Here is a 15,141-nt window from a genome sequence, read left to right as displayed (position 1 = left end):
TCTGATCTTTATTATTTCCTTCCTTCTGCTTACACTGGGCTTTTCTTGTTGCTCTTTTTCTAACTCTTTGAGCTGTAGAGTTAGGTAATTTATTACCATTGTTTCTTGTTTTTTGCAGTATGCTTGTAGAGCTATGAACTTCCCTCTCAAGACTGCTTTCGCTGTGTCCCATAGATTTTGGATTGTTGTGTTTTCGTTGTCATTTGTTGCCATGATGTTTTTTATTTCTTCCTTGATCTCTCTGGTAACCCAGTCATCGTTTAATAGCATGCTGTTTAGTCTCCATGTGTTTGATTTCTTTGGATTGTTTTTATTAGACTTTTATTATATAGGATGATAAGGGGTTGATATCCAAAAGACAAGGAACTCACACAACTCAATAACAAAAAAGTCTGATCAAAAAATGGGCAGAAGACAGGAAAATAGGAAGATGATATATTCCTTTTTTATTTAAAATTTTAGAATATTAAGGCCACATGGGGAGAAATAGACCTACTGAAATGACAGATTTAGTAATCAGAATGACATTTATTTAGAATGCAACTCACATTTAAATCCTGAGTAAGAGGAGGTCACTCACTCTCTCAGGCAAAATGCCTAGAAGGTGCCAGGGAAAAGGTACCCCAGGGCACAAGTCACAGGGCAGGGGTGTGACCAGATGCCCAAATCATGCCTAGATCTGTGGGAAGTGCACGCCTGTCCCCAGGTAGAACTCTACACGTCTCTGTGAATCAAGAAGGAAAGGAAGTCGCTGAGATGGTTTTTGTCCCCTCTCCCCCTACACTTCTCGTCCCCCCCTCCCACCCCGCCCCTTGACATGACGCAGGGCCTGGAACAGTTTGTGTGCATCTCTGGATTCCATTGAAAGGTTAACACTTCTGTGGAATGAGGACCAGGACAGAGAGATGCTAGCAGTCAGATGAATGCCTATGACAGCCTGGCGCCAGGCCCCAGCCCTGTGGCATATACTGTGGGAACTGCCCCTTTGATTCTACGAGAGGAGACAGTTATCACTGCATGTCCATTAGTGAGAGCAGAACAGGATGCTCTAGCACTGACAGAATGAGACACACAGGCTTCCTGGCCGCTGCCCCAAGGCCAAGATCAGAGACAGCTGTTACTCTAGATCCATCAGATGGTCTAGGTGCCCAAGTAGAGGCCAGTCTGTAGTCAGCTTTTGGAAAGCCCTACTCTTGAGTGTAGGAGAGAGAGACCACACAACTGTGTCTGCCATCTCTGCAGCTGGGGATCTGCCAACACTCAGAAGACAGCAGTGGTGAGTGTTCAGTGAGGCCCGAAGGAGCCCAGAGCCAATACTCACCTTTCCCCAGGTGATAGAGATGTTCTAGAAAGAATAGGGGAGAGGGATTTGCTGCTCCCAGATTACTTCTTAAAAAAATGCCTTCAAGAGTAGAAAAGTGAGAAATGGCATTGTAACCATCAGGAGGGAGGGTTAGGGTGCTCCATCCACTACTGACTGGATCAAAACAAGTAGCTTAGACCCTGCTTGTCAACAAGGCACCATGAGGGCCCAATCAGAGCTGCCTCTCCCTCAGCCCACCACCAGCCAGATGCCACATGACATCAGAGGAACCGGAGGCTACAGATCTTTCACTCTGACAGCCTGGATACTTGCAGGAAATATATGGGATTATTTCTTAATTACTATTATAGAAAACATACTCACAAGCTATTTCTACATGTACATATTTGTTGTGATTTAGGAGATTTTTAAAAACTAGTTTAAATAAGGACTATTTTTACCAAGCAGGTTATAATTGTAAATTTGTCTGTATTATGCCTGGTAAATATGACTTCTTAACCTGCAGCTTTGATATAACTTTCACTTGAACAAATCCTATAATTGTTTTGAATGAATTATATTTTTCAACATAACAAAATTGCCATTCTCCATCCCTCCCTCCAAATACTTAAAAGTAAATATTTTTTCTACATAAAAATTTTGTAATCACCTATTTTGCGTATTATTGATGTAGATATTTTTAAAAGATTAATTTTTATTCAGATAATTGCAAATGCAGCCATTCAATTTATTTTTTCATCTTCTTTAACAATATAGATCAGTTTCCCTAGAATTACAAATAAAAGCTCTGTAATTTAAATCTTCTATACCACGTAATAATCTTCCCATAGTAAAAGTGAACACAGAGTAGCTGAATTTCACCTTTTTCTATTTTCTACAGATATAGCAAACCGTTTTTACTAAAAGCCAAGCATTGAACCGTGCCGAGCAGCTAATCCTGTTGAATCATTTTCCCTTGCCCCTGTCTAGACTGTTAATAACCATAATTAAATAGTAGCCAGCAGTGACAGCAAATCTCCTACAGATAGTGTCTGGTTAATGGAATTATGTCATGCATTTTCTGAGTGGAATGTAGTACAGAGGGCTTCAGTTAGTGCTTCGTGTCTGTGTCCACGCTCTGTCACTTACATACTCAAGGACCAGGGGCACAATCCTCTATATCAGCTTTTCTGCTGTCCTGAGCCCACAGCATTGGCAAAATGCTTTCTTCTGTTATGTGACTAAGCTTTAGAAAAACCTGGGTAATATAGCCACATTTGAACCAGCTCAAATAGTATGTAGCTCGAGTCATTTAACTTTGTTCCAATCTGAATGTGATTCTGGAGAGCCCACCAGAAGGTGAAGTGGTGGTTTAATTCCGTTCAGAGACTCAGCCCTGGTGCTGTGCATCCTTAGCTCAATGATATCTTGAAATGTTTTCCCAGTCTTGAAGTAAAGGGGTTGGGTGTTAGACCAGTGGCTCTTGGACTACATTTTCTGAAGCCCCAAAGGTCTACTGAGTCCCTAAGTTCACCTTAGTTTGGGAGTGGACAGAGCCCTGAGCCTGGTACCCTAGATGCTTCAAGTAGGCACAGTTCACTTCTGTCTGACCACCCAACTAGATAATAAAGTTCCTTTCAGATTAGCAATCCTATGCAAAAAATGAGTCAGACCAAGTCACATACCTGATTGGGAGAAAAAGACATTTGAACAGTGAATATACAGGATAGGACATGCGTGCCACCACTCCGCAGTAATAGAGTAATTGCTAAGTAGAAAGTTATAAATGTAAGGCCAGGATAGTATATTATCTATTTGCAAGCAAATAGTTACTACAAAGAAAGTTCATCAAGAAAAGAGAGGTTCAGGCTGTTAACAAAAAACCATGGCGTGACTATTGAAAATGGATTATTATAACTAGAGTAGGGGAAATATGTCAGTTGTGAATTAAAGTAGCTTGCTTTTAAAAATGGCAAATATTTTCAGACTCATTAGACTATTAATATAAGATGCCAGCTATTTCTAATATGAAATATTATCATTGTATATCAGTAAGGCGAACTAAAAAATGAAATTAAGTCATGATGAAATACATTTTGAGCAAACATAAAAATTTATAGGTTAATGGACAAAGCCTAAGGTAATGTTTTATTACCTTCAATAAAACAAATCATATCTGTTAATAGTAAAACATCTGACTTAAATGCTGTTTTTCCTAAGAGACCGTGTTCAGATTCTCACTAATGAAATTCTGTCTAATGGTGAAGGTCATCTCTTATTTCTGTTCTGTAAATACTTTGAACCGGACAGTGAGAAGCCACTGTGACCTGGGATTTCACTGTCAGTGTCTCACGATGTTCCAGGCTGAGGTGTCAGAAAGATCATCTATTGTAAAGGAGCTGAATTCAAGTCCTTCAGTGTCCCTGGGAGGGTCAAGCATAGGAGGGTGACATGGATGCTGGGAGGGTGCCTCATGGAGAAGAGGGCATTTCATCAGCAAGGGATCCCCTCCGAGGAGCAGGGCTCTGGCTGTTTATCGAGATTGAGCCAGAATCTGAGGGACTTACAGGGCAAATATTTCAGAACTTCAGAGCTTTTTAAACTCAAAAGACTCAGACCCTCTGAGTGATCTGACAGGATCTTCCCAGCCCTGACTTGGACATTCAACTTCTCATGGTACCTACACTCACTCCTGAGGTTTGTCAGTATAGGCAGTGGTCCTTCTCATTCTTCCTGGGTGGCAGAAATAGGAAGACTTTGTGGGGTGTGCGTCAATGTATATGATATGTATTTTTGAAAGTCCCCTTGCTGTAACCGTATGACATCTTGTGCTCAGAACTTGGAACATTACTCCAAAGCGGCCGAACTCTTCCATCCTTCTTCACACGGGTTAAGTGAAGATCCATGGCCTTCTACTTTTGTTTATAATCTATTGTTTAAATAGGTTGTAAGAAAATTTCAGTATCTGTGCATAAGCATGTTTCCCAGTTGTGGTCCATGCATACAGACCGAACAGTGGGTTTTCTCCTCATGTCTGTATTAGGCGGTTTGTCTCCACGCTGTGGTCATCTTTAATTATTGTCTTCAAACTTACGTAGCATATATTACATAGTACTAGCTCCGGAATGAAAACTGCAAGAAACTTGTCTGTGGCTGGTGAAGGGGACTCCCCAGGCCTTCATTCCCTTGTACAGTGACCTGGCTTCTTTTGCATGGCTCCCCCTGGCCTTGTCCCCTCTGATGTCACAATGGTCTGTACTCCAGGTGACAGCTGTAATCCAGATCCTACCATCATATGCTGTAGCCAGTTAACCCTACTGTACCATACCACAAAGAGAAGGTTGACATGCATAAGTCCTTCTTGTTTTACGACAAGTCAACTTATGCATGAGGCCTAAATATGCTGGTTCGGTCAAATCTTACCCAAATTAGTAATGTCCTTCAAAGCAGTTTTTGGGGGGTTGTCACCAACTTTTCCCAACCCCACATGTTTGATTTTCCTAACCTCTTCCCTCTTTCTCAGGCATGCGATGTACAGCTTCCAGAACAGCCCCTATCACATGTTGATGCCTTTTCTTCCACAACACAGTCTGTGTTTATTTGTCTGGGGTTATCATATTTGACTGGTAAAGTTTAAAAGATGTCACCCACAGGTTTGAGTTTGATGTTAAATAATCATACTGTGCTATCTCACGTATTCTTTTCTTCACTTTTCTATACCATTTCCATTTGTTGATGTGCTTAGAAGAATCTTGACATTTGAAGGATACAAGCACATGCCACTTTAAAGTATTTGATAATAACAAATTTTCAGTACTTTCATGGTGAAGTCAAAGCCCTTCATAGACATTAACACACTCGTATCCACGACAATGTATTGGAGATAACAGGACAGGTATTATTGATATTTTTGGTATTTTTCAAATGGATGCAGAGGTCACCTGAGAAACTTTTGGCAAAAGTGGTGAGGATATTACAGTGGAGAGTTGACAGCAGCACATAGTGACTTGCCCAGTACAGAGTGGGATGAGAACCTGGGTCTGGAAGTCAGTCCTCTCGGCCATGTGCAGTTCTGATTCTCACCCTCTTATGAATAGTTTGGGGGCAGGGCTGCAGGAGGTGAAGGAAGTAACTAGACCGAAGTGAAGCAGCCTTTAGACAAACTAGCATTCTGCTATGCACACGTTTAAATCTAACTTTTTACAATGAAAATTTTTGCCCAGTTCTACACAGATCATTCCTCTTAGTAATTACTGTAAGTAAACTTATGGATTTGAACTGACCTTTCTATTTCGTAAACCCAGTAAGCTTTTTCATTTTCCCTAAAGCAGCTCTGATTGGCTCTTTAACTGCAACCTAGGGCCTTGGGGTAGAACATGCTAATAGCATAACACATTAGGGAATTCTTTCCAGCCAAGAAAACAGTACCACTGTTTTTGATTTTGAAATTCCCACACACTTGAAAGTGTTCACCTTAGTAGACATTTTCTAACTGGCATACGTAGAGTTGATGCCTTCAAGCAGCAGCATGTTCTTGGTCTAATTGTTTTTGGACGGAGGATGAGCCATAATATGGGAAACAGAGAAGGAAGAATTGAGCATCCAAGGCCTTCTAATGACTTCCAGCCTTGACCCAAGGGCACAGGATATGTGACTTCTGAGAGAGATGCAGATAAATGCAGCCACTTTCACTAGAATTATAATAGTCCTTAGCCAATTGGATTCAAGAAAGGTTGGCTGTCAGGATAGAGAGGTAGCCCGCACTTACCTTGGAGGAGTCTTCAGCAAGTCAGGGTTTTGAGAGATAATGTCCAAAAGCAAACACAGCTGAGGACTTGTTATCAGAGGCAAGCATAACAGTGAATAAGCCTGCTCTTATCACGAGCCAGAACTAAGTTCTGTACATAATTTTAGTTAATTTCAGGTCCTCCTGCATTAGTATGTGCAGAAAAGGTTGTCCTTGGTGAACGTCAGTGAGCTCCTTCCCGTGTGCCCGCTGTGGGCTCAGCCCCCCTTAGGTTCTTCCCAGAAGCTCCAGCACAGACATCATAGCCTAGACCAGCGGTCGCCAACCTTTCGGACCTCACGGACCACCAGTGGCCCTAGACAACTGCTTCCTAACTTTGGCTCACATTCTCTTTAATTTGGATTTATTTCAATGCACTTTAAATCAATGGGCATTTCTTGATTTGATTCTTGTAATGGCATTATTTCAGCTCTTAGGGAGATAAAGGTGAACAAGAGTCAAGTACTTCCCTTCATAAGTTCTTAGCCTTTTCCCCCACATTTTTCCCCTAAATTTTAATGTTGAAAAGGTTCAGACCAACAGCAAAATCTATATATATTTTGCCCAAATTTATCAATTGTTGACATTTTTCTACTTATGCATTCGTCCTTTGAGTGTGTTTTTTGCTTTCCAAACCATTTCAGTCCTGATAAACCCATCCTAAGTTGAAAATATCAAATATCATAAGTAGAAATGCATTTGATACACCTAACCTACTCAGCATCACAGCCTCACCCACCTTACACATGCTCAGAACACAGGCTAGCCTACAGTGGGGCAGCATCATTTCACTGCTGCTGCAGTATCACAGTGCATATTGCTGGCCCAGGAAAAGATTAGAATTCAAAATAGAGTTTCCACCGAATGCATATTGCTCTCATACCATTTTAAAGTCAAAGAACTGTAAGTCAAATCATCATAAGCTGAGAACTCTATGTTGAAGGCATGATGATATTTAACCCCTGAAATGCTTCAGGTTCTCTCTATCAAGAACAAGGATGTTCTCCCATATAACTACAGTGCCATTATCTACTCCAAAAACTATAACACTGATAGATTAGTATTATACAGCCTATATTCATGTCCCTTGGTTTTTCCAATGATGCTGTTTATAACATTTTTAAATCCACTAAATATCTTTAAAAGCCATACATTATATTTAATTGTATTATCTGTTTAGTGTCTTTTAACCCAGAAAAGCCCACACACATACCGTAACATTGACAGCTTTGAACACCCCAAGCCAGCTAACCTGCCAGGTCCCCCATTCGGCACTGGTCTGATGCCTTCCCCTGATTACATTCGGAGTAAGCAATGTTGACAAAAATATTACACAAATGATGTTATATCTGTGTTCATGTCGCATCACATCAGGAAGAACATAATGTCAGTTTGTTCTTTTACTGGTGATACGAGCTCTGTCTGCTACATTTTTTTAAAATTGGAAGTAATACATGGAATGGTACTTTGAGACTGTAAATATCTTGTTCCCCAACAACATTTCACTCAGTGGCTTTAGCATCATTGATAGATGATCCTGCCTGAACCAGTTATTACACTGGCAGCTGCAAATGGTGCCTTTCTAATTCTCTAATTCCATCACTCATTCCTTTAGTAGTTAGCATTCTTCTATAGAAGAGTTTTCATCTCTCCCTGCCTTTGGGGATTCTTTTTATTGTTTGATATATTATTTTGCATCACTCTCAGTATTCTCTATCTCTATCTTCTCAATTTCTACTGATTTTTTTTTAGCTATCTCTTGCTTTTCTGGGAATAGATGGTTCAGACTCACCTTATTCTTTGCTGGTCCTAGACTTAGAATCAAAATACTTAAAGTCTCTTCTAGAGAAGCGATCAAGTAATTTATAAATAGAAAGAGAATTATTATCCACCTGTGGTAGGTAGAGAACCAAAGAGAACTCTACAGGCTAGAAGGTGACACTTGACTTTAGCCTTGAGGGATACAGCAAGCATTGAAAAAATCAGATATGTGCCAGGAGATAAAGAACATCAAAACTTTTCATGGGAGTAGGATATTCCTGTTCTATTAAAGAAAGGGCGAGTAGGAGGAAGCAGCCAGGTGAGGAAGGGCCTCAAATGCCAGGATGTTTGGGATGGGGGACAGGCAGGTGATAGGCAATTGGGTTGATCAGATCTAGAGCAGTGGAAAGGAAAAGTGATGGTTTAGAATAAGTATAATTATAAGAGTTATCTGCTATGTGTCCAGGCAGGAGTCTACTCATTATATTCCTTAAAGAATGTAGGAATATTAGTTATACATTATCCTGTAATATAATACTATTTCTGAATTTTAAAATTGTCTTTCCAAATATTTCCTCAGAAAGATAACAGGCTCCCTCTAGTGGGAAGTGAGCATAACAATTGAATTACTACAGTGTAACTTCCTGGTTTCCTAACTCTTGACAGTATGGGCCCATAGCACTTGTTTATTTTTCTCTAAATTTTAGCCAAAAATAATAATATTTATAAGACAGTCATGTTGGTGAAGCGAACGGCTCTTATATAAGCAAAGGCACAAAGAACTTCTCTGTGCCTAGCATTCACTCCAAGCACGGTGTTAGAAAGAGTAAATACAGATTTATGTAATTTATGAATACATAAGTTCTTATTATAATCACTCTCAAGCCTTTAGCTGGATAACTAGGTGGTTTAAAGAACAGCTCATCTCCTGTCCTCACTTTGCAGCTGCTCGGCAGTGGCTCACTGAAGGTTGCATCTGGGAGTTGGCTCTAACCTTTGCTCCTATTACTTTCACAGAAAAAAGGCCTTTTCTTAATTTATGAGGGAAAAAAAGATCAAAATCCTACGCTTACTTAAAGCTAAAACAGGATCGCTATAGAGTTTAATAACTGGTGTAAATGTTCTGAATCATCAAGAAAAATTCAAATTGCACCAGGCAAGGAATGAAGTAGCATGTTACAGAAATGGGTTTTGGTTTTACCGTTGGTAAGGAACACAAAAGAAAAGTTAATGAACTTTGCTATGAGAATGGCATGTGTCCAAAAGATCAATAACCAGCCACCAGCCCCAGCAAGAGAGGTTACAGCAAGTTAGAAAAACTTCCAGTTTTAAAATCCCATGTCCTGTATTTCGCCCACCCACATTTCACATATCTTCAAACATGTGCTCACTTGTGTTTGGTAACTGCTGACAGATTCATCCCACAGTGGAGGAAGGTTGGCTTCACCAAACATTTTCGTATTGTTTTCTTATAGCAAATCACGCGCTCAGCTTTGGAACCCTGGTCAGCACCTCCAATACCTACGATGGATCTGGTGTTGTGACTGTGGAAACGGACCACCCCCTCCTCTGGACCATGGCCATCAAAAACTGACCCAGGGACTGGCCTTCGTAGCTCTGCCTCCAACTTACCTCATCTGCCAGCAATTCATTGCGCAACAAGCACAGGTCCCCTTGGTCTGCAGGAATCTAAGCCCACTCGTCTTAAAGATGTCAATGTTTAGGTAATTCAGGTAACATAATGACAGTTTTACAGTGAGGGGAGACATCATTATGTTAAGAAAATAAATAAGCTCTATTACATTCGGTTGAAAAACTAATGTGGATCATTCCACCATACAGTTCAGTACTGATTGTCCTTATGTTATTAATCATTCCATTTATCCTAGAAAATGACTTTAATTCAAAGCTGAGAAGGCTCAGTGGGGCTCCTTGGTATTAGCACACAGGCCTCCTGCTGCACACCCTCCAGTGCTTGACACCCAGGGCTGCTTCTGAGCCTGTTAGCATTAGATTCCTGTGTAGCAGATTGAGATGTTAGGACTGTACCCTTTTACTTCAGCCTTGTTACTGTCTCTTAAAAATGAGAACCATTGACCTAATTATTAAATTTGAAAGCAGGCGGTTATGGAAGCTCTAGGTGAAAAGAGAAATGGCATGAATTCATACAGTCCTGGGAGACTCCCCAAAGCCGCCTCATTGCCTTGCAGCCAGGACTGAGACCGCTGTGCACAGCAAGCCCAGAAGTGGAAATCACCCCTGACATACCTCAGACTGAGAAACACTGGCTCGTAGACAACACGCTTACTCCAATGACCAGAAAACGAGCCTGGCAGCCTGTGGGATAAGTGAGCTCCGTGCACTGAGGAGCCTGGGTCTGAAAGCCTGCGTTCCTGTGCCCCATTCACCTGACTCCCCGGAGCCCCCTCCTCACCTTGAAATGGAGGGACTAGATGGAGGGTCCTGAGCCCCTTCCCACACTCAGGGCCTAAACACTGATTGGCGGTTACTGGGCAGATCCTGCACAGGGTGAGAGCGTTAACCCCCGGCGCTGAAACGTATTCACGTTGCTTTTAGGATTAGACCCTGTTCTAGCCTCTTACCCTCTTCTGTCCCATTTCCCAAACGGTGTGTGGCCATATAAACCAGGAAGTAGAAGAACCTGCCAACAGGCCGCCGCTGCGGGAAAGGGACCAGCAGCCCTTTCCTCCTGGTGCTACGAGAGGGCCTCTGCTGAACCAGCACGCAGGTAACCGAGAGATCCTCTTAACCATCTGTGCAAATGTGTGAGACTGAAATCCAGATGTCAAATAAAAATGTTTAGTTAATGTGCACATCTGTGGTCAGTATGAAAACAATCTTTCTCAACTACTTCATTATCACCAATCACCTCAGTGTTTCTACATTTTAAAAAAGATTTGCTCAAAGGATGATTAGTAAGGACAATACTTCACTCATCTGATTTCGGAGAACAACGAGAATTGTTATTAATACACTAGAGGCCCAATGCACGAATTTGTGCATTGGTGGGGTCCCTCGGCCTCGCTGGTGATCAGGGCGGATCAGTCCAACCGGAGGGGCCGGCCACAAGAGGTTGGCTGTGGGAGCGCAGTGACCACCAGGGGGCAGCTCCTTCATTGAGCATCTACCCCCTAGTGGTCAGTGTGTCGTCATAGCGACCAGTCGACGGGTCATAACGGTTGCTTAGGTTTTTATATATATAGATTCTCTAACCTCTCTCCCTGGGAGTTCCTTTCTAGATCCCCTGGCTGGGTGTTTACCTGTGACCCCACCTATAAAATAGGATTAGGTATAGACCTGTGTATCCTCTGGGACTGAGAAAGGAAGAATAGGTAGATTGCTTTCTTAGCTGGAGGGAAAGGAAGAGAGAAGGCCCTGCCAGAGTAGAGGAAATGGAGGAAGAACTTGGGCAGCAGGGGAGAGCCATGGCTAGGTCCTTCCATTCCTCTCAGCACAAATGCAGAGCCCAAAGTTCCTGTCCACACACAGCCCAGCTCCCCCCTCACCACACAGCAGCCAGGGAAGGTCGGCCAGCACTGGCTCCTTCAGCTCATTTAACTGAGAACCTCCAGCAGAAAAGCTTACCCAAGACTCCACACCACACCTGCACCAATGGAAACTAGAAAGCAGTGAGTGCCGGGTCAAGTGGGGGCATTTCAGCACCTGTTGTCACTTTACCTCACAAGTCGGGGCTCAGCTGCTATGTATTCATCACTAGAAATGTGTTCATAGCATGTAAAATAAATATGTCCATTGTTTTAAGATTTTACCACAAAAAAAAATGCATGTGCTATTTAATCTGAAAGTCTTACCAGTGTTAAGTGGACATTTAGCTAAAGGAATACAGTTTGCTGAATTAGCACGAATGGGGGCAGCACTGAGACTTCCCACACCAGCGCCCCCTTCGTGCACGCACCCCCCCCCCCCCATGGAAGGCAGAGGGCACCCTCCCCATTCCTGCTGGGTTCCTGAAGAATGAGGTATTTGACCCCTTCTATTCCTAAAACTACTTAAGTGCCATTTTCTGCTACCTGACCACATCATTTCAAGAAGTATGTTGTTGATTTCCAATCCTCACCTGAGAATGTTTTTATTGAGTTTTAGAGAGGAAGGGAAAGAGAGAAAAAGAAACATCAGTGTGAGAGAGAAACATCAATCAATTGCCTCCCATATGCACCCCAACCAGGGATCGAACCTGCAACCTAGGAATGTGCCCTGACCAGGAATCAAACCAACCACCTCTTGGTATATGGATGACATGCCAACCAACTGAGGCACACTGGCTAGGGCCCCACTGCTTACTTTTATACTAACACTGAGTCTGCAGATGAGATCTCAGGTCACTGGGGAACCTGCCAGGCCTTCCCGGCTGGCCCTCTGCCCGCAGGCCTGTTTAGTTCGGATCCTGACCTCCCGATTACGGCCATAACAGAAACTGGACGCTGGGCCCTGCTGGGAAAACCCTTTGGCTTCAGTCTTCTTCACACAGATCAGATTTATAGCTTTTATAAACCTAGTGATGGTCCCCCCAGAATGGCACTGAGTTACCTAAATCTCTGATTAGTGAAAGCTCTTCTCTTCCAGCAGCTGGGAATCCACAGATAGAATAAGGCATCTATGTGGTCGAAAACTGGGAGTGGACCCCAGTCCCAGTTGTAGGTCGTGCAGAGTAATACAGGGGTGAGCAAACATAGGTTTACAGATGTGAGTTCACGAAACAGTTTATTCTCCTATTGTTAGTTATTAATTATTATATTAGTTTCCATACAAACAACCATAACCCTACTTTTCGCCCAACATCCCTGTATATCTGCATTCCTTAACTTTTGCTAAGCAGACAGCAGTTTTCTCTTGGATGGGAGTGAGGGCCATTTCAGGAGATACAGAGGATCACTCAGCAAGGAGGTGGCGGCTGAGACAGCCTGGGCTGTCACAAGCTAGCGGCTCGAGTGTTGGAGCTACGCTTCTAACATGTGCAGTGCCTCTGACAGACCTTGCTTATGCTGCCGCTCAAGCTCATGCTTCCCACAGATTCAGCTGAATGAGCAAAACAAAGTGCACATGGATCTGACATGATTGAGAAGGAGGGCCTGCGCCAAGTCAGTGACGGGAGAAACCATCCTCTCCAGAGTGCGATGATAAAGGGTGTGCTCTGCATGGTGACTCAAATTATTCACCATGGCCCACCAGGAGCGCGCGCGCGCGCACACACACACACAGTGCTCTAATAGTCTTATTCTAAACTGGAAAAACACCAAGAAATCCAAGAAATCTATTTTATATTGAAAAATCACACCAACGGATGGAATAAAATGCATAAAAGCACATTTTTTAAAAACGTGTGCAAGAGTTTTGCCTTAAGCATGTACATCTTTCCTATATTCAGGACAATATGAGTATAATTTACCACTTCAGCATTTAATAATGATAGTTTGTATACTATATGTGTGCTAACAGGACTAGCCTATTTGGGAATATAAAATCAGTTTAACCTCAGTGGGAATGGCGGCCACGTTGTGTCTATGGCATCCTATTCAGAATAAAGTAAATGATCATTATGCCTAAGGGAGATCAAAACTGAAGGCACAAGGCCACCCCATTCCCTTGGAGTCAATATATAGGAAATGAAAAATTCCTTGAACAAACAAGTTAGCCCTTCCTTGCCCACAGCAGATTTCACTTATTAATCATAGTTTTCTTTTCTGATGAGCCCCGTCTCACAACAGTCCTCCAGGCAGCCATGATCAATGATTCTCCATTGGCTTGGCACCTCTGGAGGCTCGGAGCTGGTGCATGATGTCACCACTGACCATAAAGCAGCTCCCTGGGAAGGAGGTCACGGCAACATCATTCCGCACAGGTAATGGAGAGGTGAACACAGCATCCTTCCGCACAGGTAATGGAGAGGTGAACACAGCATCCTTCCGCACAGGTAATGGAGAGGTGAACACAGCATCCTTCCGCACAGGTAATGGAGAGGTGAACACAGCATCCTTCCGCACAGGTAATGGAGAGGTGAACAGGTCCAAGGACTTGTTCCCTATGGCCAGAGAGAAACAAATGCCTTCCCTGCAAAACCTGAGCAGGGCCCCAAGGTCTCCCACAGTTAAGAAATAAGAAATTTCTAATAATAGACTCACAGCTGTCCCTGAGAACCAGGAAATCAAAGACATATAATACTGTGTTCTCCCAAGTGTTGAAAAGCATTTTTTAACTGATAATAAAAGGAATTGATAAAAGATTAAAAATCATACCTTAAAGACTAGTGAATGATTAATAGGTAGTTATATTCTCAGACAATAAATATGGGAAATTATGAGTATAAAATTCTGTGGGAACTGAGCCAAGTCCCATCTGGATGGCAGAATTAATTTTGTTTTAGTTGCTTAACATTATCAATTCTCTGCTAAGAATGTAAAGCCCTGGGGAGCATGAACGTTGTGTCTCTCGTTATCTGCTGCATCCTCTGTCTGCAGCAGCTCTGCAGTCAGTATCTGAGTGATGCCATTGTACCACTGGTGCACTAACTAACCTCCCACGTGTACCCAGGCCCCAGGAATACACTGCATCACTCCCTAGTCCCTGAAATCTCTTACTCTTTTCCTTGCTTGATTCCTAACAATGCAAGATTTGAGAAGAGATGCTAAAGTTCCCCTTGAGTAGGTTCCTCAGTCGTAAAGACAAGGCTGTAATTTTCGACTGGAGAGTCCTGGTTCTACCGCTCGCTCACTCGCTCACTTCTGAAGAAGAAAGTCACTGCATGGTCCCAAGGTTGGGTTACAGACATCACCCAAGGCTCCACATGGCTATTCTCACCCTAGTCACAAAGAGGAGAAGAGCAACGGCTGAGGAACTGGGAGTTGCTTGAAGGGGACAGATAAGGAAAAGTGGAGGCTGTGTGGCAGGCACTGGCAGGTTTGGAAGGTCAGTATGGACTAAAAGAAGGTTGGAAGCAATGGGAAGAGCACGTTTGACTGGCCCCACTTGCAGGGGAAATAGAAAATAAGAGGTTACACAAACATTTTTCAGAGTTGGAAAGCTTGTAGCTGGAGCTATTTCCAGCTTTGGGGGTTCAAGGAATGACCTGGCTGTCATGAGTTGACATAGACTACAGACTAAAATACATGCTGTTTTTAAACACTTTGAAACCATGGCATTCAATTCTGATATTTGCTTTGTTTTACATCTACTTGTTCCACAAATGAAACCTGTAACATGCATATGAAATTAGCCTGAGGACTCTAAAACCATAAAAAAGATATGCTATCTC

The 15,141-nt window shown here is 42.6% G+C and overlaps 1 protein-coding gene across 4 annotated transcripts in view; it reads left to right on the top strand.

Moving 5' to 3' along the window:
- The window catches only part of TPK1 (thiamin pyrophosphokinase 1), a 291,293-nt gene extending 279,649 nt beyond the window's left edge, over positions 1-11,644 (top strand). For 2 of the 4 annotated variants that reach the window (XR_013960388.1, XR_013960389.1), the window contains 2 exons: positions 9,326-9,574; positions 10,061-10,683. Coding sequence is in view for 2 of the 4 variants with exons in the window: in XM_080664317.1 (XP_080520443.1) it covers positions 9,326-9,444 (119 nt within the window). In the remaining 2 variants the exon portion in view is untranslated. Of the gene's footprint in view, positions 1-9,325 lie in introns of all 4 variants that reach the window. The other 2 variants (XM_080664317.1, XM_080664318.1) reach the window with 2 other exon arrangements.
- Positions 11,645-15,141: the final 3,497 nt, after the last annotated feature.

The sequence above is a fragment of the Plecotus auritus genome, assembly GCF_963455305.1.
Source record: "Plecotus auritus genome assembly, chromosome: 4".
Classification (NCBI taxonomy): Eukaryota; Metazoa; Chordata; class Mammalia; order Chiroptera; family Vespertilionidae; genus Plecotus; species Plecotus auritus.
This window is presented reverse-complemented; position numbering and strand designations above follow the sequence as displayed.